The 27,881-nt window shown below is 42.8% G+C and overlaps 1 protein-coding gene and 1 pseudogene across 7 annotated transcripts in view; both read right to left on the bottom strand.

Moving 5' to 3' along the window:
* Window positions 1–324: 324 nt before the first annotated feature.
* LOC106609314 (SIN3-HDAC complex-associated factor-like) lies at window positions 325–12,813 on the bottom strand (annotated as a pseudogene).
* Window positions 12,814–15,129: 2,316 nt separating this feature from the next.
* The window catches only part of LOC106609315 (DENN domain-containing protein 5B), a 78,457-nt gene continuing 65,705 nt past the window's right edge, over window positions 15,130–27,881 (bottom strand). For 2 of the 7 annotated variants that reach the window (XM_014207994.2, XM_045722002.1), the window contains 12 exons: window positions 25,700–25,831; window positions 25,356–25,508; window positions 24,865–24,946; window positions 24,508–24,589; window positions 24,215–24,343; window positions 22,376–22,497; window positions 21,492–21,637; window positions 19,622–19,928; window positions 19,439–19,521; window positions 17,532–17,658; window positions 16,700–16,874; window positions 15,138–16,397 (listed from right to left, as the gene is read on the bottom strand). In XM_014207994.2, the coding sequence (XP_014063469.1) occupies window positions 16,214–16,397; window positions 16,700–16,874; window positions 17,532–17,658; window positions 19,439–19,521; window positions 19,622–19,928; window positions 21,492–21,637; window positions 22,376–22,497; window positions 24,215–24,343; window positions 24,508–24,589; window positions 24,865–24,946; window positions 25,356–25,508; window positions 25,700–25,831 (1,722 nt within the window). In that variant the 3' untranslated portion in view covers window positions 15,138–16,213. Of the gene's footprint in view, window positions 16,398–16,699; window positions 16,875–17,531; window positions 17,659–19,438; window positions 19,522–19,621; window positions 19,929–20,662; window positions 20,705–21,491; window positions 21,638–22,375; window positions 22,498–24,214; window positions 24,344–24,507; window positions 24,590–24,864; window positions 24,947–25,355; window positions 25,509–25,699; window positions 25,832–27,881 lie in introns of all 7 variants that reach the window. The other 5 variants (XM_014207996.2, XM_014207992.2, XM_014207993.2 and 2 more) reach the window with 5 other exon arrangements.

Raw genomic sequence — 27,881 nt, 5'->3', positions numbered from 1 at the left:
GCCTAATGAATGCAGGTGTGTACCATTTATACTATGAATGGCCCTGCCTCTTTCCAGGGGGTCATTATTGGGTTTTTGATTACCCCTGAAGAGCCGTTCCCCAAATCGCCACCAAGGGCCACACACACCTTTATAATACAGTATGATAGTAATATTCTGTGTCTAATGTAGACCGTCTTCATGATGGCTGGTTCAGACAGTATAGTCTTAGTACAATCATGGTACAAGTGATCTTTCAATTTCATTATAGTTAAAGTTATACTTTTTAGCCATGCTATTGTATCCTTGAATTAAAAGGGACAAAGCTTCAAGAAGGTTCATGGCTTTTGTGTAAAGATACATTTATTTCAAAACAATTAGGCATATTCCAGAGATTGAGAAAAATGTGACTGATACCTAAAAGCAAACTCGACAAACTACATTTAATGAACAAGTTTAAATTAAAATGTGTATAAAAATACAAAATTTGCTTTGAGAAATAAATGGGTACATTCCGAGACAAATAACAGTGCATAAATCTACCACATGCGAGTAGCACTACCACATAAACTAAGCATATTCTACAGACGTATAGGCCATCTCAGGAGAATTACACCTAGTTTGGTTACAAACAAAATCTATGAATAATAGTATAGTTTTGATATAATCCATATCACAGTATATGGCAACATTTTACATAATGTGAATTGAATAGTATTGGCCCACTGAACTTTAATAGAACAAAGGTTATGGCAGTTACAGGAGAAAGTAATAAAAGTCAATAACCAAAAAAATATATACAAGCACATACAAATACATTAAGGGAGCAATGACCACTTTCCCTAACGTTCAATCAAACATGAAGATTAGAGGAATCTAAAGGAACATAAAAAAAATATTACTACTTTATATAGTCCATGTCTGATGCCTTTATACATAAATACATTACAAATAGGGTTGCGTAGTAAAGCTTTGATCAAACCATGGTGACCATCTGTATATTGAAATAGCTGCCATCATACACAGAGTACAAAACATTAGGAACACCTTCCTAATATTGAGTTGCGCCTCCTTTTGCCCTCAGAACAGCCTCAATTCGTCGGGGCATGGACTATACAAGGAGTTGAAAGCGTTCCACAGGGATGTTGGCCCATGTTGACTCCAATGGTTCCAACAGTTGTGTCAAGTTGGCTGGATGTCCTTTGGGTGAGGGATCATTCTTGATACACACGGGAAACTGTTGAGCATGAAAAACCCAGCAGTGGTGCAGTTCTTGACACAAACCAGAGCGCCTGGCACCTACTACCATACCCCATTCAGAGAAACGTTAATCTTTTGTCTCGCCCATTCACCCCCTGAATGGCACACATACCCAATCCATATTTCAATTGTCTCAAGGCTTAAAAATCCTTATTTAACCTGTTTCCTCCACATTGATTGAACTGTACATCACAGGTGACAATAAGAGATCATAGTTTTCACTTGGCCTGTCTCATGGAAAGAGGAAGTGTTTTGTACACTCAGTGCTAATATTAACCATATGCAGAGAATAAAATACTGTATATTGAACATGATAGTTTACACAATAATGAGTATGCATTAATTTGTCATGTGAGCTTTCCCATCTAGATACTAATAGAACAAATACATTGACAGCTCTACAATACACCCCCCCCCCAGTATGCAATGCAAATACAGGCTCTAGTCCATTTCACTGACATGTAGAATAAAAGGCTAAGAAATAAAATGTCTGTTTCAAAAAATATTACCATGGTTTAAAAATATTTAAATTATATGAACAGTAGTGGATAGGGCAGGAGATACAGAACAAGACTACACATTTCTTGAAATAAAAGTGACGACAACAGTAGCCTACATGAGGGATGTTGGAGGGGCTTTCTAGATTATCATGTACTGACAATTGTATAGAGCCACCCTCAATATCCATGACAGTCTTGGGACATATAACAAGACTAAGAACAACATTTTTGTGATCTATTCATTACGTTGTAGCCTTCTTCCTTATATACACACACAAAAATATCCATAACTGTACAGTATTTGCGCCAAACAGGCAAAGTGACAGACGAAAATAGTGTTATTATTTCACCACTAACATCATGCAAAAGATGTAGACGGATTTATACAACCTAGTCCTGCAGGACTCAAAAAGTTCTGGAAAGGCATCAAACTTAAAGCACAATTAAAGGGCATCAAAATTCTCAATAGAAGAAAACCAGGGAAGCTTTTTGGTTGGCCCACTCAGCCAGTCTTTTCTTGACATCATAAGAGGGTCCATAGGCCTCGTTCCATTTAGCACCATAGCCCCTTCCCAGAACCCTGTTTGCGTTCAAAGAACTGAAAAAGGAATAAATAAGTGTCCACTATACCATCGCCTTCAGATATGCTCTAAGGGGCTAGGAAACTAAATGGAACTGGTCTGTAGACTGAGATAGGAAGTGCTCAAAAAGTGCTGCTCCAAGGTCAGTTTGTGGGTTTTAGCTTATATTGGTTCAGGTGAGGACTGGAGATCGAGAGCACTTGCATCAAGATCACTGCTTAGAGGGCACACTATAGGCTCCCTCAAACATTTGAATGTGCTTTGTATGGACATCCAAAAGACACTGAACAATATCACTGGCCTTACATATTACAATATCAAATATTAAATGTGCACTGGAAAGACTATAGTATCAATAACAGAGAGTACACCTGGTGCACAATCAAGGCTGGATATGACATTGGTTGTGTACACATGTCCCTTTACCAAAGAAACCTTCTCCAAAGAATAAGGCTCTGGTCAAAAAAAAAAAAAAAAAAAATCACTGAATTGCTTCCCACTTTTCACACCTCTGACAAATTGATTGCCAAATTTCTACAGCTTTACCCTTACAATATTAGGTGTCCGATCAGTGACCATGTGGATTAAGGGAAGGACAAGCAAAATAAAAAAGGAGAGAGTAAATTCTTTCAGAAAGTGACCAGGGCCAGTGTGTATGTGTGGTACAGGACAGGAGAAGGCAAAGTGTGGAAGGCTGTTCTCTATCCTAATGCATATGGCTCTATCCTAGTGGATATGGCTCTATCCTACTATAAAAAAGGTACAGTTCCAGAGGTCTCCATTTCTCATACAGCTTTAGTGGATCCAGCATTTCATATTGAAAACAAATATTCACAATCTCATAGCACTCAGAGAGAAGGGGGGGGGGTGCAAGAGTCCATCGTTGTTAACAGATATAAAATAACAAACCTTGCCCTCCTGGTACAGAACACAACATTTGATAAGTAGTCCAGCTGCTCTTGAATAGAAAGCAATCCCAGAAGACTGTCTTGAGAGCGCTCCAGGACGTCAAAAAATCCCAACGGTCTCCATCTGACTTCTGTAGAGTGTCATGCGATTTCTCTGTGAGATATTACGACATCAAATCCCCACTGTTCCTCCGCCCCTCCTCATCTTTGACCTGGGGGAGTGGGTGGGATGTTCGGTGGCGTGGAGCTCATCACGTTCCCTCTGCTCGCCTGTGCTTCCTCCTCCTCTGGCTTGTGCTGTCGTTTCTTCTGGCAGCAGGGCTTGTAGAGGTGGGGGTCTAAGAGTACCTCTCCGAAGCGTCCCTTGTAGATGATGCCACAGCACACCTTCTGCCTAAAACCCACAGAGGACGGTCAAGACAGCAAAGCATTATAGTGAGAGAGGGAACCAAATCAAACAAATGTACCATGAAGGAGGATTAAATAGGGCTATGGAGTTAATGATGCATTAAAAGGATGAAATACAGCGTATGAACAAAAACTGGTCGAGTATAACATGGGTTGTATTCATTTGGGCACAACGTAGCAAGGCATTTTGCAACAGAAAAAAAATAGTTTCTCATTGGAAAAGTTCAGGTAGTTCCTCATTAGTTTCAGTCCATTTGGTGCCTGATAAATATGACCCTGATTCCACCATCCTAGCTATTACCTTTTCCAGTAGGTGAGGTCCAGGAAAGAGAAGACTGGCGAGTGGGTGGCACCTGGTGAGAGTTCCACGTCCGAGCCCTCGTCTGATTGGTTGCTATAGCTGGGAGAATGGGCAGGGGAGGCACTGGAGGTGGTGCTGAGGGCATCAGAGTCTGTGGGGGCAGGGCGGAGCACAATCAGAAACTCATCTCAACTTATAACATAGCAGGCATGGTTCAGATAAACATCTGTAATATTTATTTTGGAATTAATCCAGAAATATCAATCAAGGTCTCTTGTTTCACAGCCCTTTAGGCAGGACAAATAATGGAGAGAAGAGTTGTGATCCATTTACTTTTGAAACCCCAAAGTTTACACTGCACAAGGCAGCGTAGCCGAGCACAGAGTATCATCTGCTTACTGCGTCTCTTGAGCTCCTTCTGCACTTGGCTGATCTGGCTTGGCCTGGCTCGCCTCTTCATCTTAATCTTCTTGGACCTCACTGTCATCTTCCAACTTGACCCTGAACCTTTAGCATCAACAACCTGTGACCCAGGAGAGAAGGGTTGAGTGACGGATGGATGTCTGTTTCCAAGGTAACTGCATGAATGTATAGAATGGCCTATAGGGCAGCAAATAAACAGTGTACTGTATCTAAGGAAAAGCGGTTATTATACACCTACAGGTGTTGCGCCAGTCACTCCCTGTAATAGTGTTGTCTTAAGACCTATTATATGGAATACTGAGAGTGGATGGATTCTGAGAGGCCTTACATGATTCCAGTTCTTTATGGATCCAGCTGGGAGTTTCTTCCACCTTTTCACCAGGAGAACACAGGCATTACAGATCTCCCCAAAACGCACCTCACTCAGCCTGGAGGAACAAATTAGAAGGGAGAAAGAAAGAATGAATGATGACAGCCTTGAAGCTCAGCGTATGGTTATTATTATCCCTGCTCCAGTCAGTGCGAGTCGGTCAGAGCTATTTTCTGCCAGAACGCTTCTCCTGTTGACTTACGTCACCGGTTACCATAGCAATGAACCGACGCATACTGGCCTGGCCAATTGCGGAGAGGCAGAGTGACAAGGTGAGGACGTAAAACTCTTTCAATTCTGGTTTCATACAAAAATACTTATTTAATGAGATGAAAAGGGAAATGTGTCCTAGTTTGATAAACTCCATGGGTAAAAGACTCAATTATTTAAAAATCTAATTGCATTACAGTGACTTGAGTGCGTGGCGGTAACGGGGTAGCATAGTCATGAGAATGAACACTGAGAAAAATCCTAAAACAATTACAATTTCTGTATTGTCCAAATCTGACAGTCTTAAGGCCTCAGACCTCTCTACCCCCAGAGTTGAGCTGCAGAGAGGAGCTGGACCTGCCCAGGGTCTGAGCCAGTGTATAGAGGAGTGGTCCACTCACCCAAAGCAGCTGTGAAAGTCCCTCTCATAGCGCTTGCTGTCGGTGAAGCGGGAGCTGGAGGACTTGGCCCGACAGATACAGCAACCGTCTAGGCTCCGGTACATCTTGGGCTTGTGGAAGCCAAACATCTGGAACACACAGGATGGGGGAAATGAAGCAATGATCACTTACAAATATGTTTATGTACAAATCTGTGGATATGATATGTAATCTGGCAAGGATTATGATGACACACCTATGGGTCTATTTCTCAGAGGATAGTTTACTAATTCTGCAGTATACAGGTAGGTTGACTTTTTATTCAAAAGGTCCACTGTTCATAAGAGTTAACAGTCCTAAAACCATCTCATGAGACTTCAGTTCACAACAGCATGGAATAACAGTCTTCATAATTCACGCACATGGCCGTAACTACATACAAGGACAGAGGTCCGGACTTCAGTTATTTTTTATAATTTGAAAAAAAGGACAGTTTAAAACCATCCTGCAACTCCTATCTACAGATCCCCCAAACAAGCAAAATCAACTCTTGAAGAATGACTGCACAATTGGCAAGTAGTTTCTTATATGTCAGTCAGGAGGCTAGCTGCCGGCAGAGACTTCTATTGTGGTTATGTTGAAGGGTTCTGACTAGAATTACTAAACCAGCTGATTGATTGTGTATACACACACACAAAGTCGGTTGTTTACATACTCAGATTGGAGTCATTAAAACTTGTTTTTCAACCACTCCACTAATCTTTTGTTAACAAAATATAGTTTTGGCAAGTCGGTTAGGACATCTAGTTTGTGCATGACACAAGTCACTTTTCCAACAATTGTTTATAGACAGATTATTTCACTTAAATCACAATTCCAGTGGGTCAGACATTTACAGCCTTAAAAACAGCTTGGAAAATTCCAGAAAATTGTCATGGCTTTAGAAGTTTCTGATAGGCTAATTGACACAATGAGTTAATTGGAGGTGTACCTGTGGATGTATTTCAAGGCCTACATTCAAACTCAGTGCCTCTTTGCTTGACATCATGGGAAAATCAAAAGAAATCAGCCAAGACCTCAGAAAATAAATTGTAGATCTCCACAAGTCTGGTTCTTCCTTGGGAGCAATTTCCAAATGCCGTCACACCGCTCAGGAAGGAGACATGTTCTGTCTCCTAGAGATGAACGTACTTTAGTGCGAAAAGTGCAAATCAATCCCAGAACAACAGCAAAGGACCTTGTGAAGATGCTGGAGGAAAAGGGTACAAAAGTATCTATATCCACAGTAAAATGAGTCCTATATTGACATAACCTGAAACGCCACTCAGCAAGAAGAAGCCACTGCTCCAAAACCACCATTAAAAAAGCCAGACTACGGTTTGCAACTGCACATGGGGACACTTTGGAAGTATGCTTGGGGGTCATTGTCCATTTGGAAGACCCATTTGCGACCAAGCTTTAACTTCCTGACTGATGTCTTGAGATGTTGCTTCAATATATCCACATCATTTTGCTTCCTCATGACGCCATCTATTTTGTGAAGGGTACCAGTCTCCCCTGCAGCAAAGCACCACCACAACATGATGCTGCCACCCCCGTGCTTCACGGTTGGGATGGTGTTGTCCGGCTTGCAAGCCTCCCCCTTTTTCCTCCAAACATAAATGGTCATTATGACCAAACAGTTCTATTTTTGTTTCCTCAGACCAGAGGACATTTCTCCAAAAAGTACAATATTTGTCCCCATGTGCAGTTAAAAACCGTAGTCTGGCTTTTTATGGCAGTTTTGGAGCAGTGGCTTCTTCCTTGCTGAGCGGCCTTTCAGGTTATGTCAATATAAGACTCGTTTTAATGTGGATATAGATACTTCTGTACCTGTTTCCTCCAGCATCTTCACAAGGTCCTTTGCTGTTGTTCTGGGATTGATTTGCACTTGTCGCACCAAAGTACATTCATCTCTAGAAGACAGAACACGTCTCCTTCCTGAGCGGTGTGACGGCATTTGGAAATTGCTCCCAAGGAAGAACCAGACTTGTGGAGGTCTACAATTTATTTTCTGAGGTCTTTGCTGATTTTAGATTTTCCGATGTCAAGCAAAGAGGCACTGAGTTTGAAGGTAGGCCTTGAAATACATCCACAGGTACACCTCCAATTGACTCAAATTATGTCAATTAGCCTATCAGAAGCTTCTAAAGCCATTACATTTTCTGGAATTTTCCAAGCCGTTTCAAAGGAACAGTCAACTTAGTGTATGTAAACTTCTGACCCACTGAAATTGTGAGAGAGTGAATTAATCTGTCTAAACAATTGTTAAAATGACTTGTCATGCACAAAGTAGATGTCCTAACCCACTTGCCAAAACTATGGCTTGTTAACAATACATTTGTGGAGTGGTTGAAACACTTAGGTTGGAGTCATTAAAACTAGTTCATGTAAACTTATAATATACATACACACTACTAAGTAGGGTTGCACATTTTTGGGGTATATTCAGATGTGGAATCTTTCCGTGGGAATATATGCAAATTAATATTAAAACCATTTAAATGACAATGTTTTATGCACTGGATACATTTACCATATGGAGACAGAAACAAACTTTTTCATAAGTAGACATAATTGCAAGTGATTAAATCCTTCCAATAGAAATAAAAAAATGTAGTTTTGAATTGAACTTGAATCAAATGAGTTGACTCTACACATGGGATGATTTCACTGAACAAAAGGGAATGTTGAATGATCCACAATGATCCATAGCATCTCCCAAAAAACATTTTCAACATACATCTTTAAAATGATAGTCTAGAAACTAAAGATTTGGTTGTCTTCCTCAGGCTTCCATGTCTTCTCCCTGGACCTCCTCAATGTCCACCTCTTGAACATCAGACTCTGAGGCCTCATCTTCACTGTCCAACCTTGTTGAGGAAGTCTCAATGTCAGGCTGAAAAAAAGCCTCAAATTTGCCAGGATGGCCACCAATTTTTCAACCCTTGTATTGGTCAGCCTGTTGCGTGCTTTGGTGTGTGTGTGTTCCCAAACAAGGACCAGTTGCGCTCTGAGGCTGCTGAGCTTGGTGGGATTTGGAGGATGGAGGCAACAGGGGAAAGAGCCTCAGATCCACAGTTCCTTCCACCAGGTGGCTGATGAGATATGTTGGCACGACTGCCATATTGCATCTCCATCAAAGTCCTTGCTTGGAAGTGTACTTCGCCAGACTGCCAAGAACCTTGCCCTCATCCAGGCCAAGGTGGCGAGACATGATAGTGATGACACCATAGGCCTGGTTGATCTCTGCACCAGACAGGATGCTCTTGCCAGCATATTTGGGGTCCAACATGTACGCTGTGGCGTGTATGGGCTTCAGGCAGAAGTCTACACGCTTAATTTCTTCTTGCATCTGCAAGCAGAGTCTGAACATCAGACAGGATGGCATTGTCACCCTCAATCCATGCAATGGCTACTGCTATAGGTTTCAGGAATTTCAAGCTGCTTACCACACTCTCCTAAAATACATCATCCAGGAGGATCCTCTTGATGGGGCTGTCCATATCGTCAGACTGTGATATGGCCATTTCTTGGAGACTCCTTCCCCTCCAGGAGACTGTCAAACATGACGACAACACCACCCCAACAGGTGTTGCTGGGCAGCTTCAATGTGGTGCTCTTATTCTTCTCACTTTGCTTGGTGAGGTAGATCGCGGCTATAACTTGATGACCCTTCACAAACCTAACCATTTCCTTGGCTCTCTTGTAGAGCGTATCCATTGTTTTCAGTGCCATGATGTCCTTGAGGAGCAGATTCAATGCAGGAGCAGCACAGCCAATGGGTGTGATGTGAGGGTAGGACTCCTCCACTTTAGACCAAGCAGCCTTCATGTTCGCAGCATTGTCTGTCACCAGTGCAAATACCTTCTGTGGTCCAAGGTCATTGATGACTGCCTTCCGCTCATCTCCAATGTAAAGACCGGTGTGTCTGTTGTCCCTTGTGTCTGTGCTCTTGTCAAATACTGGTTGAGGGGTGGAGATGTAGTTAATTATTCCTTTCCCACCAGCATTCAACCACCCATCAGAGATGATTACAATACAGTCTGCTTTCTCTATGAGTTGCTTGACCTTCACTTGAACTCTGTTGAACTTTGCATCCAGCAAATGAGTAGATAAAGCATGTCTGGTTGGAGGGGTGTATTCAGGAATCTCTTCCAATACACATTGCCTGTGAGCATCAGAGGTGAACCAGTTGCATACACAGCTCGAGCAAGACATTCATCAGCATTTATCTGACTACGTTCCTCCATTGAGTCAAAAAACCTGATTCCAGGAGGACCACGAGCTGTTGCTATCAATAAGGTGTCTGATTCATCATTTTCACCTTGAATAGAAGTAGAGGGACTTTTGTCAGAGGTTCCTTGTTGTGTGCGCCGAGGGAACTTTATGCACTTGGCCAGATGATTCTGCACCTTTGTTGCATTCTTCACAAATGATTTCGCACAGTATTTGCAAATGTACACAGGGTTTCCTTCTATATTAGCTGCAGTGAAATGTCTCCACACATCAGATAGTGCCTGTGGCATTTTCCTGTAAAGATGAGAAAAAAAAGTTAAAACTAAAATACAATTCCATGTACAGATAAATAGATTAAACAACCCCTTTGTAAGATAAATGTTTTAAAATGAAACATGTATGGAAACAGGTGAATTAACACTCCTCAGTTAGCAGGCTCAAGCAAGCTGAAACCCACATGGTAGCAAAAACTAACTAGCAGAAATTGTTAACAAGTTAGAAATGATCAAAACACTTCGCTGTAGGCTACTATTTATTAGTTAAGAAAAAAAATTGTGTCATAAAATATATTCACCCCACCCAGTATTGTAATCAAAACTTACCAGAAAGCATGTAGTCCTTGGCTCAGACAGTGTAGTAGTGTGGGCTCAATAGCATCTCATTAGTGTGCAAGATCTTGAGAATCAGCTGTACATGTGATGGAAGAGTGCACTGCACGTGTGATGGAAGAATGCATTGTGCATGCAGAGGGTTGCAATTGAATTGGGGATAGTTTAACCAGAATATGCCACAAGACCTAGAATTGCCTTGTGTATCCCACAACAAAGATTCACTGTTATAAATTAACTTTATGGATACATTTTTGCAAAATTCCAAAAATTCCCTGGCTTAATTTCCCATGGAAATTTTCGGAAAAGTTTCTGACCCTTTGCAACCCTACTACTAAGTTCTCATAACTTTACTTTAAAGAGAGTAAGTAGGCTACTGAGAGACAGTGATGTGGCACTCTGGTGAGGCTGAGGCATGCAGGTGAACGCAGAGAGACAGAGACAAAGCTCTGAGGTTTCCCCCCTGAACATTACAATTGTATAGCTAATAGGCTGTGTTTGTAGATTGACTGAGGTGAAACAACCTACAGCAGCCAAGTTGATAATGGCCAGAGTCATTTTTGCTGTTCTCCAAACAGCATTCTGAAGTGTTTTAATTGTATAGAAAAGCAGTAAATGGTTATGGCCCTATTCAGGCATTACTATGAACATAATACACAGTCATAGGCCTGCATCACACAATGCTGTGGAGATGAGCCCCCTTAACGCTTGCTTGCATGGCCTAGAGTCCCAGACAGAGAGAACTAGGTTATCCGTCATCACGTCAATGAGACCGGAACAGGACAGCCTGGCCATGTACCGCGACGCTGTTATGCAACCGCAGTGCTGATGCAACGAAAAGCCATGTGGTCCCGACTCCCCATGGCAGGGATGAGGGCATGTGGCAGCATCCATGTGATGCTCGAATGTCAGTGGTCACAAAGCCGATTATGATATGAAAAATCGATAAAAGGGAGTTGATACATCGTGATTGAGGCTTTGTTTCATCATGCCAAGGATGTAAAAATGTTAAGCTAAACACGGTGAATTCATTTGCCTACTTTTTAACAAAAGATTAAACTGTAAAAACCATAAATGTGGTCAGCGGGACTGGTCGTAAATCTTGAACGGCACAAACGATTGTATAATACCAGCTCTGACGTAGAGCCAATTGCCTCACTCGAAAATGGCAACATGCTTCGACGGATGCAGGCATGGTGCCGACTGTACAGTGAACCGGTGGTGTGCTTGCGAAATTTACTACGATCAAAATATCTGCTTTGAATCGTTTTTTCATCCATAATTAGATCAAATGTAACAACCACTGCATTGTCGACTGGTTTAAATAATATTTTTTTGTTGTTGTTTAAAAAGACCTGCATGCGTCGAGAATGTACATCGATCATCACCACCCACGGAGAAAGCATGGTCCCCTCTGGTTCCCATACATCACAAGCAGCATCCATAATCAGACACAATTTGACCAGTTTACGTGTAAGAATGCTGCTTCATAGAGTTCGTACAACAACTACTTGATACAAAGTGTCACTTAACACCGCATCTTTCTCCATGACTAAGTCTATGTTTTCCGAATAATTCTGCGTCAATGGAAAGGTTCAAAACCCATGGCCGGATTGTGAACACATGCACATTTTCAGAGAAGCTGGTTGCTACCTACATTTAGGAATTGTATTAATCAGTGTGAAATAAAGGATATAAGACCTGAACAGTCCATGCATGCAAACAAGTTCCAGGGTTGAACAATATTGAAAGGAGACCAGTGGCATGTTTGGCGCAGAGCCACACACCCACATGTCACTCAAACGACGCCCAGTCTTTCTCTCAGATTGGAATTGTCATTTGATAAAATAAAACGATAAATCACAACGAAATTGTTAACTCGTAGTCAAGTATTCTAGCCTACACCGTTTGCATGCAAGGTTGTTGATGCGGCAGTATGGTGTCTTTTGAAAACGAAACCAGCCTAGTCTACATAAGATCAATAAGTTATTTGAAAAAAATACAAACAACTAATTAAAACAGTGCGGGTTACAATGGTTGTGTTGTTGCACAGAAACAAACATTTGTAGGACTCTAGTCCTGATCAAGGAATGTGAGCATTCATTGTCACCGGACACCAAATGCCAAGCAGAAGAAAGGAGCGCGCATATTAACACGAATACAATTCACAGTGCTTGTCATTGGCTGTCAAACACTGAAGTAAAAAACATTAGTTAACTCAAAAAGTACAAAACAATTTAAGATATTAAAAAAAGGTTAAATGGCTTTCCGAGATATTTAACCATGTTAAATAGCCTACATCCTCGAATAACTTCAGCGCATAGCGTGAAGATTGTTTTAAATAGAATTTGTTGTCTGTTTGGCAAAGTAATGTCCTTACCTTGATTTATAGTCAATGATGAATGAGTTGTAAAGATGATAAAAGACGTCGTTGGTAGGCTATTTAAACGCATGTAAACGGATGTTGCCGTTTTACTGCGTGTCTGGGGGAGAATCTCATATGTATTAACTCGCATCCTCTCTCCTCACCTCCTTTTCAAAAGCCATTGGAGGAAAATGTCGGAGGGAAGAGACCTCTGGCTTTCTCGTCCAATGGGTTTTGAGGAGAGCAGAGAGGACGCGAGGAGCGTACATTTGCGATTCTCCCAGGAGTATTTAAAAATGTTAACGCATGCGCGTTTGGCAACTCCACCATTTTCTGATTTTCTTCAATCAAACCAATTTACATACGAAACTGACGTTTTGACTGCGTCTGCATTGTTTTGCCCATACAAGGAGGTGAATTACGCGGGAAATGGTGGGGTGGAACCAGTTGAAATCTGTGCGCTGTGAATCGAAGAAAGGAGGCGTGACTACTTCAACAATATAGTGGCAGCATGTCTGTAGGTAGGCTACGTGTGGTACGTGGAGCACAGTAGATCGACTATTATTTGGATTTATTTTTGTAATAATGCAATAAACACAACATGAAAATGTTATTCATCTAGAAAATAGTCGTAAAATAACAGGATGTACCATGTAACAAGAGTTGTTTTTGTAGTGAAACAGGAATCAGAAGTAGCTCAATGAGTAAAACGTTATATTGTTTACTATTGAATTCTCACGAGGATCATATGTCATCTCCAACCATAGAGGTGATCTCAGTATCACAAGGGACATGTATTTTACCTGAGGGCTGGGCACGCACACACACAACATACACAGTAAACAGTTTAACATATTGAGCAAATTTTTAATGAAGTGCATCATAAATATCAGAACAGAACAGTGATCATTGACTCTTATATGGACATAGGACTCCTTTCATCACATGATCTCCTCCCACCGGACACACAGTTTACATCTGCACTTGTGGGAAAGGAAAGGTTCAGTAGTAGCATTGCCTACCTGGTAACAATAGGACCGATATTCCACCTGGGGGAGGGACAGCGTTTGTCACACAGGTTTATGTAACAAAGACAGAAGTAAAGTACAGGACTACTGAATGAGCCTAGCTGTAGCGGTGTGTGAAGAGAAAGTATACAGCCGAGTAGCGGAGTACACCGCAAAGTAGCACTTTAGGAGATGCAAAGAGGGACCTTATTCTACTTATTCTCTCAACACTAGACAGACACTTTTCTCACAGCTATGCACTAAACACCTATACATAGGGTTGATCATCCTCCTATGTTTGTGGCTTCTTATACGTACAGGTAGATAGGTTTGTAATTGTTGGAATCCGTGATACATAAGACAGTAGGAACCTAGTCGCAGGACCAAACTGTGAATGTTATAGAAGGAAAGTCACATGGATCAACATACAGAATGTAATTTCAAAATATTTCACAGGCGGCCCTTTGCCCCGATCACAAACAGTGTCTCAAAGTTTCTTGATTACTACCACAGTTTATAAGAATAAATACATCAAATCAGAACATTAAAAACAAATGCTCTGTCCTTTTGTGAGTTAATACTGAAAAAAACAAACCTTAAGTATTGTGGTTGAAACACTGAGTTAAAATTGTGATTCGGAATCTGTCAATTGTTTTCCCTTTTTGGTTGGGTTCAAATCTATTGTCTGGTCATAGTTAGCCTAACTTTAGTCAACATGTATTTTGATCACCCTTTTTAGTCCACATGCATAAACGTCATATTTACACTTGTTGTTACAGAAATATAAGAACATGTTCATTAAGGATTGACTGAAAAAGTGGCAAGAGATCTATTTTAGATTGAAAAATACAACCAGCTAGAAATAGTCCCAGAAGGAGTTAACACTCACCAGAAAAGAACCACTTATCATAGGAAGGTTTGAGGCATTTATGATAAATACATCATTAGGGGTTGTATGGTTAGGGTCTTATTGCAATTGTTTTAAATTCCAGTGTATTTCACATTAAATAAGGGGCTGGAACATTTCAATACCACACAGAGTAGGAAACTGTCCTAAAATGTCCATTTGAGATCAACAATCACACAGATCTGACGGACCACACACACACACAAACTGTGCATGATAGAAACCAGGATGAAATTCAATACATTGACCATTACAATTTCTAATATAAAAATAACATTAGGAGAACACATTCACTGAGTGTACAAAACATTATGAACACCTGCTCTTTCCATGACACTGACCAGGTGAATCCAGGTGAAAGCTATGATCCCTTATTGATGTCACTTGTTAAATCCACTTCAGTCAGTGTAGATAAAGGGGAGGAAACAGGTTAAATAATGATTTTTAAGCCTTGAGACAACTGAGATATGGATTATATACGTGTGCCATTCAGAGGGTGAATGGGCGAGACAAAATATTTACATTTCTTTGAACAGGGTATGGTAGCAGGTGCCAGGCGCTCTGGTTTGTGTCAAGAACTGCAACACTGCTGGGTTTTTCCACACTCAACAGTTTCCCGTGTGCATCAAGAATGGTCCGCCACCCAAAGTACATCCAGCCAACTTGACAACTGTGGGAAGCATTGTAGTCAACATGTGCCAGCATTCCTGTGGAACATTTGACGCCTTGTATAGTCCATGCCCCAACGAATTCAGGCTGTTCTGAGGGCAAAAGGGGGAGATGCCCCAAATCTCAATATTAGGAAGGTGTTCTTAATGGTTTTGGACACTCTGTACATACACACGCACACACACAGTTTGAAATAGGGTCAGGTCAATGCCTGTAATTTGGTTGGAATGTCCATGCAACCCTAGAAAAGCCCCTGTCCTCCTAGGAAAGACCTATCCAATCCAATGCAGTGGTTGTGTCCACCAAGATCTGCTAGCCAATCTCAAAGCAGAGCAAATGTTCAGTCCAACACAGTAGGTGTATCCAGTCCAACACAGAAATGAGCCAACATCCAATCAAAAAGCTGCATTACACACAATGTAGTGCTGAAAGCAGATGAATCCAGTTTTCCTTTCCTTTGTTGTCAACTTCATCCAAATTATGAAGTTTCACCCACAGATATTCCCAGTGCAGAGACTATGGAGAGGCAGCAGGGGCAAACAGTCACTTTCTGTTTGGTTTCCTTTTTCCTGGCTGACTATGAACCACAGGCATGCTTGCTAATGCTAACGCTAGCTGAAGTTGGAGCAGGATCCAGCAGACAGAGAGATAGGATCTCCATCACACAGGCTAAAAGTGTCCATTGAAGAGCTACCTACAGTGGGCTACACACATCTAGCACATAGTGAAACATCCATGGGTTTTCTTTAAAAACAGTCCCTTCTTATTAAATATCAAAAAGGATATTTTTCAAAACCACAAGCTATGTAATAATAATACTGCATCATCACTCAATGATCCAAAGAACAAGCTTCTGCTCTGTAGCAGTGGGATCGACTCTGTTTACATAGTCCTCACTTCCTACTTCCTCCCTATGCGGTGACTTTTCCCAGAGTGAATCAGCTGAAGCATGCCTCTACAACAACAACAACAGTGAAAGGGCAAAAGGGAACAGAGCACAGGTTTCTGGGTAATGTAGTCACGGGCTGGGTGGTTTCCCAGCAGAATGTGTGGTAGGGGTTAAAGGTCGATGCCCTTGACAAGCGAGGCTTCCAGGGTGATGGGGAAGTCGTGGAGGGTCTGCAGGACAGCGATGAGAGCATTGACCGTGGTCCGGTCCCGCAGCAGAGCAGACTCCTCGTACATCTGCTGGATCACTGGACACTCCAACAACAGAGGGAGCCACTGAATCAGCAGACGATCTCTAGATAGATAGATAGATAGATAGATAGATAGATAGATAGATAGATAGATAGATAGATAGATAGATAGATAGATAGATAGATAGATAGATAGATAGATAGATAGATAGATAGATAGGAGCGAGAGAGAAAAGATAATTAGGAGTATGTTTGCTAAACAGTTGGTTCCATGTCACCAATGAGACTTTTCAGAAGGGTGATGTTGATTCCCAATACAGCCCTCTGGATGCTTTGTGCCAATAACAACTACAGCTCAGTTCTGCAGCCCCATCTCTGTCTCACTGTGTGTGAGTGGCGCCCTCACCTGGCCCCGAGGCAGACAAGCAGCTGGAACTTGCCGTCCTTGCCAATGTTCCTGGGTGAGGAGTTGATGGCACTGACATAGTGACAGAGAGAGACACAGGTCAGGCCCAGGGGCTCAGCAGTCTCCTGCATGTCCCCCATCTGGTCTGCTGACTCCATGTAAGCCAACGCCTTCTCTGTTGAGGGGGAGAGGAGGAGATATGTTAGGGAGATGGGAACAGAGGAGGAGATCAGGAAGAGGAGAGGGGACAAGGAGGTAGGGTCTACTGTAGAAGAACTTTGTAACTGCTGCTAAAAAGAGCTTTATATATATATACACACACATTTGTTTGATTGATTGATTTAGAGCTAAAAGAGTATGTCCAGTCTACAGGGGTTCACTCTTTCTCCCTCGATTGTATTTGAACCTTTGATCTGTGCAAGTAAAGTACTCTATGAAAACCCTCCTCTCCTCCTCTCCTCATATCCTTATTCATATCAGTCAAAAGCTGTGATATGAATATTAATAAAAAGATGAAGCAGCCGTTTCATATGACCGCTAAAGCAGCTACCTGCAAGGTTACTTTGAGTATCAAAGGGACTTTTTAATGGACTACTTTATTTCCATTGGGGAAGTTCAGTATGCAATATCCTAGTTTTCACCACTAGAGGAAAGCCTATCACAAAGATCTATAATCATACCATAAAGATGGATAGCGGGTGCACCTGAGCACCTTCATAGAAGAAGAATAACCCCTCAATCCATCTCCATGTATCATACGTAGGGAGAAATATGTGGTATTTCTAGGTTATTCCACTAGATGGAGGCAGCGGTGTATAGGTAGGCCACTCACCCACAAAGTCCCAGACAAAGACAGTCTTCTGGAAGAGGCGGGCGGACTTGAAGCCGTTGTGGAAGAACTGCTCCAGCGCCCCGACCAGACCGACCTCACCACACAGTAGGATGGTCAGACTGCCCCTCTGGAGAGAAGGAGGGAGGGAAAGAAAGAGGGAGGGAGAGTTTCAGAAAGAGACCGGTAGTATAATTTCATTAACCTTTGAGACTAAAAAAAAAGGTTCCAATTGTTGATTCTCAACAACAAACATGATGCAACACTACCCGTTTGAAGCACCAATTAGAAACAGTGAAATGTTCACTTAAAATCAACATAACATTCTCTTTATTCTCTTCAACACTGTTCTCATATTCCCCCTCACAGAGTTAACCAGCCTGTGACAGTGTAGAGCATTTATACAGCACTATAAAGGCCTTTTTCCTCTAAAGGCCCTTATATTAGCTGCGGCTAATGCTATACTATTCATCCAGTTAAACTAATGTAGATTCTGAGTAAACGGCCCTCTCCAGGGGTTTAGACTTACATTTACATTTTTACATTTTAGTTATTTAGCAGACGCTCTTATCCAGAGCGACTTACAGTAGTGAATGCATACATTTCATACAATTTCATACATTTTTTTCTGTGCTGGCCCCCCGTGGGAATCGAACCCACAACCCTGGTGTTGCAAACACCATGCTCTACCAACTGAGCTACAGGGAAGACTTGTTTCAAGTTTCAGTTTCAAGTTTTATTAGTCGGATATACGGGATACGCGTGGTGTACATTGTCCAATGAAATGCTTACTTGCAGGTTCCTTCTCGACAACACAACAATAAGAACTAGTAAAAGATAAGAATACGAACAAAGTAAATGACTGTAGAATAGAATAAACATTTTAGCATAAGAATGATACAGGAAGGCACAATTTATAGTACAATATTTCCACGTGTATTGGAGAAGGGGCGGATGGGGGGGGAACTGTATAAATGTAGCAGTATAATAAGAGTCTGGTAGCAGCAGTTGTGATGATTGATTAAGTGCAGAGAAACAGAGCAGGTGGTCAGTCCAATTCAAGTGTTCAGCAGTCTGCTGTCTCATAGAGAGAAGCTGTCTCTGAGCCTGTTGGTATCAGACCTCATGCTCTGATACTGTCTGCCTGATGGTAGCGGGAGAGAACAGCTCGTGGCTGGGGTGTGTGGGGTCACCATCTATCCTATTGCTGTTTCAACAGGGGTCTATTAGTGGCCTGGGCTCCACGCCAGTCATTTGAACCATTTCCTATTACTGCATGAACTTCCTCAATTGAAACACCATTATACCAGAGCCATAAAACAGACTCACATAATGAACGCTGCCACCTCAGAGAGGGAGGGAGGGAGGGAGGGAGGGAGGGAGGGAGGGAGGGAGGGAGGGAGGGAGGGAGGGAGGGAGGGAGGAGGGAGGAGGGAGGGAGGGAGGGAGGGAGGGCGCGAGAGCGAGAGAAGCCGGAGGGGAGCACAGAGAGAGTAATTCTACAGAGAGAATAAGAGTATATTTAAAGTAATTCTACAGAGAGAATAAGAGTATATTTAAAGTAATTCTACAGAGAGAATAAGAGTATATTTAAAGTAGTTCTACAGAGAGAATAAGAGTATATTTAAAGAGAGAGTGTGCAGACGGGGTTGAGGGGATTGTTAAGCACTAGAATGAGTTCAGCGTGTTTATAATGAAAGAGAAACAGCATCTGCTCTCTGTCCTGACATCCTTCCCAGACAGAGCACCAGAGAGAGACTATTAACCTGCCAGATGAGGAGAGTGCTGCAGCAGTCAAAAACCTATTATACAGATCCTTCACTGTCTGAACTCAAATGAACAGATTAAATGGATAACATGGAGCAGGTGCTTGTCATTTTTCTCTCTCTACCACACACACACACACACACCTCTTTCTCAGGCTTGTGGAAGTGCTTGCAGATGCTGTTCACTGCCTCGCCGATGGCCTCCTGGATTTGAGCTGAGGTGGGCTCTGCAACGGAAGAGAGAGAGGAGACAAGAAGTGAATATCTACAGTTATGTCAACAGTAAATCAGGTATGCTATGTCATGTCATGAAGGGGTGTTACTCACTGTATCCGCGTCCTCCCATCGAGGTAATGCTGACGCGTCTGGTCTGACCCGGGGAATGCTGCATGTCGGGCGTGCGACACCCTCTCCCAAAATCCTCATCGGCGTTGGGCAACGCCAGCTCACCAATCAGAACGCGCTCCAGACTGCCGTCGTCCACGCCTTTGCCAAGCCACCGCCCACAAGGGAACTTGTAGGTGTGTCCTGTGATCTCGTTGCGGACCATGACACAGTCCACCAACCATTTAGCCAGCAGCCCAGAGTTATCATGACCCAACTGGACTGTAGTCAGCTTACCCAGGTTTTGACACTATAGAGAGAGACGAGAGAGAGACAAATCAGCATCAAGATGTCATTACATGTTTTTCCTATGTTAATTCACAATGACAATTCAGAAATCATTTGTTAACAACAACAGTATGACTGCTAATTCTATAACTATGCAGTGTAATCCTCTATCAAATCTAGTCCTACTCATCTATCCAATTGATCAACTAAAAGTCTACATTAGACCCAAATACAGCCAATTCATACAATATGCCCTTGAATGCCACTTAGGAGAAAGTTGCGTCCCCTTTCCAAACCTTTTAGTTGAAGGTGAGCTTGGTGCATTGAGTGATATGCATAACATCAGCACCATGTCAAGGAAATGTTCATGTAATGCTAAACTACACAAAGTGGCATTCAGGAACAAACACATACCCCTTCATAAATCTAGAACACCATTAATACCATATAACCAACAGACGGTGCTCAGACCAACCCATCGTTGGCGAAGCCCTCAACCCAGAGAGAGAGAGAGCTGGGTCGTATTCATTAGGGCACACCGTAGCAAAATGTTTCGCAACGGATAACAGAAATAGGAGTGTTTGTTATTGGACAACTTCAGGTAGCCCCTCGCCCGTTTCAGTCAGTTTTCTTCCGTTTGGTTCCCAATGAATACGACCCTGGAGTCTATGGTACACAGTGAACATTGAGTCTGGGATGATACAAATGGGTCCGGTGGAGAGAAGGAGGGAGGGAGAGGGAGATCACGTTTCTAACCTTGAACATGGCGTCGATGTGAGTGTGTGGCCTGAAAGCAGACTGGGGGAGATGAAGACATGTGTTAGGACATGATGGACAGCACAAGTGGGAGAGGATGGACTTGGGATGCTGGTTTCTAGTAGACTACCCTTCACCAGGCTACAAACCAGGCGTGTACCCAAACCACCACCATAGTAGCAAAGTTCCTCTAGAGAGATGGTCCACAGATCTATACTGAACCGTTAGCCATCACCCAAACCGCTCACAAAGCCACAAAGAGCTACCACCCAAAACTAGTGAACACGGCACCACTCAGAACGGTAGACACTATGAAAAGGCTCAGTAGGTAGAGTCATGCACTTCCTGCGAGGAAGGAGGTAGGAAAGAAGACAAACGGGAAGTCTGGGTCCATCCGCTCATTGTGTCCGGCAGCATCTCACAGAGTTAACTACTATTCAAGCATACTTCCAATATATACCAAGTGGAATTAGCTACATGACCCCAACTTGTAACTCATCAAGTTGGAAGGTATCAGAGCAAATAGTCACACAAAGATGAGTGAATGGATAAATGAACGAGTGAATGAGGAGATAGGGGATTAGTAGTAAGTATGGAATGGTAGAGAGCGAGTTAGACAGAGTCTTCTGCCTTATGAGACCATGCGTGAGTTCATGCCACAAAAAAGGGAACAGCCACCCACTTCACCCCAGTGGGCACCGAACAATGACTCAGTGATGTTCTCAGCAAAACCCATCAATCGATGCTGACATAACCTTGCTGCAGAACGTCACAGAGACATGAGAGGAGGCGTAGGGGCCCTGGCTGTTGGATCATAGTTCAGACTCACATCGAAGGTCATCTCCAGGACGTTCTTGGTGATCTGCCTGACGCCCGAGTCGCCCAGCTCACCCGACACACACACCCACGGGTTGGAGGTCGTCATGGCGTTGCTCAGCTTCTTGATGGGGATGATGACGGCGCGGTACGGGATCACTACAGGGACAAAAAAAAATTGTACAGTCCCTCTCAGTGCAACACAGAAAGAATAAATGTATTCATAGTTTTATAGTTAAATATAACAAGGGCAAACTAAAATCAGGGAGATTTCAGTGGATTGCACTGCTTTAAAGTAATAATTAATTTATGAATTTTACTATAAAAAATGATCCCAGTTTCCCCTAACAGCAGGCAAGGGTTCCAGAGAAAGCAAATCCAGGGCTATTGGTGATGTGTGTGAGAGAGTGTGTGTGAGAGTGTGTAAAAGAGAGAATCTTATCTGGTGCTGCTTCAGTGCAAACTGCTATGTGAATAATGTAATCCTGCTTTCAATCTTTGATTAGATGTACATAGCCTCATGCTTTATTCAGGTTAACACCGTCTCTGCCATTGATCCAAGTTATAGTCCTATACATCTACATTAACCGCCACGGAAAACAGTGACAGGCCAAGGCAAGCACACCAATTAGGACTCTCAAAAGCCTACCATCCATCCTCTCCCCAGTGGCTGAGTGGAAAGATTTGCTCTGGGTGACTTGAGGTAAGTTAAAGTGGTTGACTTGTAGTTAAGTTGTTTTAGCTAGTGTGCAGACTGATCGAGGTAATGGCACCGGGGAAGTAGAATTAGTCAACCATCTTATAATATGACTGTGTTCTGTATAGGATGAGGTAAATTAGTGGTTATATTATGGTCATATTGAAGTTGAATTGTGGTTATGTTGAAGTCCTACTCACTGATGGTGGTGAAGACACTGGTGAAACAAAAGTAGTCGACAGTGTTGAGGGAGAGCAGGTGAAACAGGAACTGCTCCTTCTCCTCCTCACAGCGCAGGAAGGCGTAGCGCTTATACAACTTCCTGGAAACACCACAACACACACTTAATACACATTAACCATGGCTTCGACACTGTCAATGTGAATAATATTGTGTGTGTGTGTGTGTACAGTTGAAGTCGGAAGTTTACAAACACATTAGCCAAATACATTAACTCAGTTTTTCACAATTCCTCACATTTAATCCAAGTAAATATTCCCTGTCGTAGGTCAGTTAGGATCACCACTTTATTTTAAGAATGTGAAATGTCAGAATAATAGTAGAGAGAATTATTTATTTCAGCTTTGATTTCTTTCATCACATTCCCAGTGGGTCAGAAGTTTACATACATTCAATTAGTATTTGGTAGCATTGCCTTTAAATTGTTTAACTTGGGTCAAACATTCCGGGTAGCCTTCCACAAGCTTCCCACAATAAGTAGGGTGAATTTCGGCCCATTCCTCCTGACAGAGCTGGTGTAACTGAGTCAGGTTTGTAGGCCTCCTTGCTCGCACACGCTTTTTCAGTTCTGCCCACAAATTTTCTATGGGATTGAGGTCAGGGCTTTGTGATGGCCACTCCAATACCTTGACTTTGTTGTCCTTAAGCCATTTTGCCACAACTTTGGAAGTATGCTTGGGGTCATTGTCCATTTGGAAGACCCATTTGCGAGCAAGCTTTAACTTCCTGACTGATGTCTTGAGATGTTGCTTCAATATATCCACATAACTTTACTTCCTCATGATGCCATCTATTTTGTGAAGTGCACCAGTCCCTCCTGCAGCAAAGCACCTCCACAACATGATGCTGCCACCCCCGTGCTTCACGGTTGTGATGGTGTTCTTCGGCTTGCAAGCCTACCCCTTTCTCCTCCAAACACAACGATGGTCATTATGGCCAAACCGTTCTATTTTTGTTTCATCAGACCAGACATTTCTCCAAAAAGTACGATCTTTGTCCCCATGTGCAGTTGCAAACCATAGTCTGGCTTTTTTATGCGGTTTTGGAGCAGTGGCTTCTTCCTTGCTGAGCGACCTTTCAGGTTATGTCGATCAAGGACTCGTTTTACCGTGGCTATAGATACTTTTGTACCTGTTTCCTCAGCATCTTCACATGGTTGATTTGCACTTTTTGCACCAAAGTACGTTCATCTCTAGGAGACAGAACGCGTTTCCTTCCTGAGCAATATGACGGCTGCGTGGTCCCATGGTGTTTATACTTGCATACTATTGCTTGTACAGATGAATGTGGTACCTTCAGGCGTTTGGATATTGCTCCCAAGGATGAACCAGACTTGTGGAGGTCTACAATTTGTTTTCTGGGGTCTTGGCTGATTTCTTTTGATTTTCCCATGATGTCAAGCAAAGTGGCACTGGGTTTGAAGGTAGGCCTTGAAATACATCCACAGGTCCACCTCCAATTGACTCAAATTATGTCAATTAGCCTATCAGAAGCTTCTAAAGCCATGACATAATTTTCTGGAATTTTCCAAGCTGTTTAACGGCACAGTCAACTTAGTGTATGTAAACTTCTGACCCACTGGAATTGTGATACAGTGAATTATAAGTGAAAAAGTCTATGTAAACAATTGTTGGAAAAATTACTTGTGCCATGCACAAAGTAGAAGTCCTTACTGACTTGCCAAAACTATAGTTTGTTAACAAGAAATTTGTGAAGTGGTTGAAAAACTCGTTTTAATGACTCCAACCTAAGTGTATGTAAACTTCTGACTTCAACTGTATGTGTGTGTGCGTGCGTACTTGGTTAAGGCTTGGCGGGACAGCAGCTGTTTGAGGTGTTGGGAGAGTAGCTTCTTCTCCAGAGAAAGACGGATCCAGGCCCTCGCTCTGCCCACATCAGTCTTTATCTCCCCCATACTCTGGATGTGCCTGAGAAAGGGAGGCGTGGAGATGTGAGAGAGAAGGTGAGGAGATAAGAAAAATAACAGCAAATAACAAAACAAATTGTTGACTCACATGGATAAAGTTGTGAGATATTACCATCTACCTATGACACATCGTAATGTACAGGCACAGTGGTAGGTAATTCATACCTCATATCCTGTATGACGGACGCTCGCAGTGATGGCATCCCTATTGACGACTCAGACTTTCGTCTCTCTGGACCATTTGACACTGTGGGAGGGAGAAAGAAGCACACACATCTCAGCTTTGGCAGCGCTCCAATTGAAAATAAATCTATCAAATGCCACTGGAGTGTGAAAGGTCTGTAGATTCATTTGAAAATGGAGTATTTCAGGGGATTATTGGGTATGGATAGTGTGTGACTGAATGGATTGAGGGTAGGCGTGACATGTGTTTTATGTCAATGTTGTATATTAAATGGACCATGTAAGGTGTGTGTGTACGTGTATGCGTGCGTTTATATACGTGTGTGTGGGTGTTCTTACCTGGTGACTCTGCCTGCTGCTGCTCCAGTTTCTCCTCTCTGGCCTGGTAGTGCAGCAGGTGGGACCACAGAGCTGACTTCCCCTACAGGGGTCACAGTCCAGAGGTTAGAGGTCAACCCACACACTGTTAATAGCCAATACACTCCCTAATACAGGAAACACTGCACTGCCAATAGCTAATACATTCACTAATACTGCTAGACTATAGACAGAGGATTACCAGTCAATAAGCCTAATGAAATAGGGTCATATGGTTATTACTATTACACCTGATTAACCAAAGTGTTGGTAGACTGACCTCTGACCTATAGCCAATAGCAGGTTCTTCCAAGTAGAGCACTGAGCATCAGGGGGGTTTATATTGTAAACGCAATGTCGTCATTACGATAAAACCTGACTAGAGAGAGTGTCTGTGCATGTATGCGTGTGTGTGTGTTTCTGTTCAGTGCATGTGTATGCACGTGTGTGTGTTTGTGTGTGTCTCTACAGACCTGTTTGACTTGTAGGCCGTGGCTCCAGATCCTCTCCAGCAGGTCACAGAGGGAGGCGATGAGAGTGTTCTCCTCCAGACCTGTGATGTTGGCCTCCCCATGACCCAGCTCCACTGCCTCCCTGCCCATCTTCTCCACCAACATACGCTTAGTCTGGAGACAGGAGACACAGAAACTTGACCCACATAACATGACCCCTACACATAGGATACAAACAACTGGTTTGTAGACGAACCAATCCCCTCATAACTACACAACATTGGACTGATATACATTGGAGACACATAGAAACTGCAACCACAACTTGACCAATACCACAATATATTTCACCTGTACAGACTCACCTTCATGCGACACTCCTTGAGTAGTCCCTCTACAAACTTCCAGTTGGTCTGAGCGATGACGGCAGGTGAGAGGTCAGACAGCTTGGGCTGACGGAGGTTCTTCCCCAGGCTCCGAGCCTCCTGCATGTACTTCTGATGGAGACATAGACAGAGCAACAGTCAGCTCTGTCTGTAAATCTCTACAGTCGTGGCCAAACGTTTTGAGAATGACACAAATATTAATTTCCAAAGTTTGCTGCTTCAGTGTCTTTAGATATTTTTGTCAGATGTTACTATGGAATACTGAAGTATAATTACAAGCATTTCATTAGTGTCAAAGGCATTTATTGACAATTACATGAAGTTGATGCAAAGAGTCAATATTTGCAGTGTTGACACTTTTTCAAGACCTCTGCAATCCGCCCTGGCATGCTGTCAATTAACTTCTGGGCCACATCCTGACTGATGGCAGCCCATTCTTGCATAATCAATGCTTGGAGTTTGTCACAATTTGTGGGTTTTTGTTTGTCCACCCGCCTCTTGAGGATTGACCAGAAGTTCTCAATGGGATTAAGGTCTGGGGAGTTTCCTGGCCATGGACCCAAAATATCGATGTTTTGTTCCCCGAGCCACTTAGTTATCACTTTAGCCTTATGGAAAGGTGCTCCATCATGCTGGAAAAGGCATTGTTCATCACCAAACTGTTCCTGGATGGTTGGGAGAAGTTGCTCTCGGCGGATGTGTTGGTACCAATCTTTATTCATGGCTGTGTTCTTAGGCAAAATTGTGAGTGAGCCCACTCCCTTGGCTGAGAAGAAACCCCACACATGAATGGTCTCAGGATGCTTTACTGTTGGCATGACACAGGACTGATGGTAGCGCTCACCTTGTCTTCTCCGGACAAGCTTTTTTCCGGATTTCCCAAACAATCGGAAAGGCGATTCATCAGAGAAAATGACTTTACCCCAGTCCTCAGCAGTCCGATCCCTGTACCTTTTGCAGAATATCAGTCTGTCCCTGATGTTTTTCCTGGAGAGAAGTGGCTTCTTTGCTGCCCTTCTTGACACCAGGCCATCCTCCAAAAGTCTTCGCCTCACTGTGCGTGCAGATGCACTCACACCTGCCTGCTGCCATTCCTGAGAAAGCTCTGTACTGGTGGTGCCCCGATCCCGCAGCTGAATCAACTTTAGGAGACGGTCCTGGTGCTTGCTGGACTTTTTTGTGCGCCCTGAAGCCTTCTTCACAACAATTAAACCTTGAAGTTCTTGATGATCTGAAAAATTGTTGATTTAGGTGCAATCTTACTGGCAGCAATATCCTTGCCTGTGAAGCCATTTTTGTGCAAAGCAATGATGACGGCACGTGTTTCCTTGCAGGTAACCATGGTTGACAGAGGAAGAACAATGATTCCAAGCAACACCCTCCTTTTGAAGCTTCCAGTCTGTTATTCAAACTCAATCAGCATGACAGAGTGATCTCCAGCCTGGTCCTCGTCAACACTCACACCTGTGTTAACGAGAGAATCACTGACATGATGTCAGCTGGTCCTTTTGTGGCAGGGCTGAAATGCAGTGGAAATGTTTTTGGGGGATTCAGTTCATTTGCATGGCAAAGAGGGAGTGCAATCAATTGCAATTCATCTGATCACTCTTCATAACATTCTGGAGTATATACAAATTGCCATCATACAAACTGAGGCAGCAGACTGTGAAAATTAATATTTGTGTCATTCTCAAAACCTTTGGCCACGACTGTACACCCAATATTAACCATTACAGGTGGATGGAGGGACATTTCTCAGTTGGGTCCAACTGTAAGAGGTTGTGTAAGGCTAGGATTGAGGGCAGACATTGATCAGAGAGAGGGCTGTGGTTTTTGTACAGTCTTGAATACCTTTTAGAAAACATTGGGATGTGGCGGGGGGGTTATGTGCTCGTAGAGAAAACAAGACAAAGTAAAAATAACATTTTCTGTTTTCTGTTTACTTCTCCACAGAGAGTTGAGGCGCTGAGCCCATTTCAGTGACACACTGGCGAGTTCACTCTAGTTGACTTAAATTGGCTTGAATCTGAAATGATTCTGCCATCTTATATGATTTTGTATTGTTACGACTCAGTAATTCCTTTCTCATCTCTCTCCTCCCCACAGAGATACAGAACTATAATAGGGTAGGAAGAGGAGAGAGATGAGGGAAAACAAGATC

This window comes from Salmo salar, chromosome ssa07, assembly GCF_905237065.1.
Source record: "Salmo salar chromosome ssa07, Ssal_v3.1, whole genome shotgun sequence".
NCBI lineage: Eukaryota > Metazoa > Chordata > Actinopteri > Salmoniformes > Salmonidae > Salmo > Salmo salar.
The sequence above is the reverse complement of the archived record's forward strand: the minus strand, read 5'-3'. Positions and strand labels throughout refer to the sequence as shown.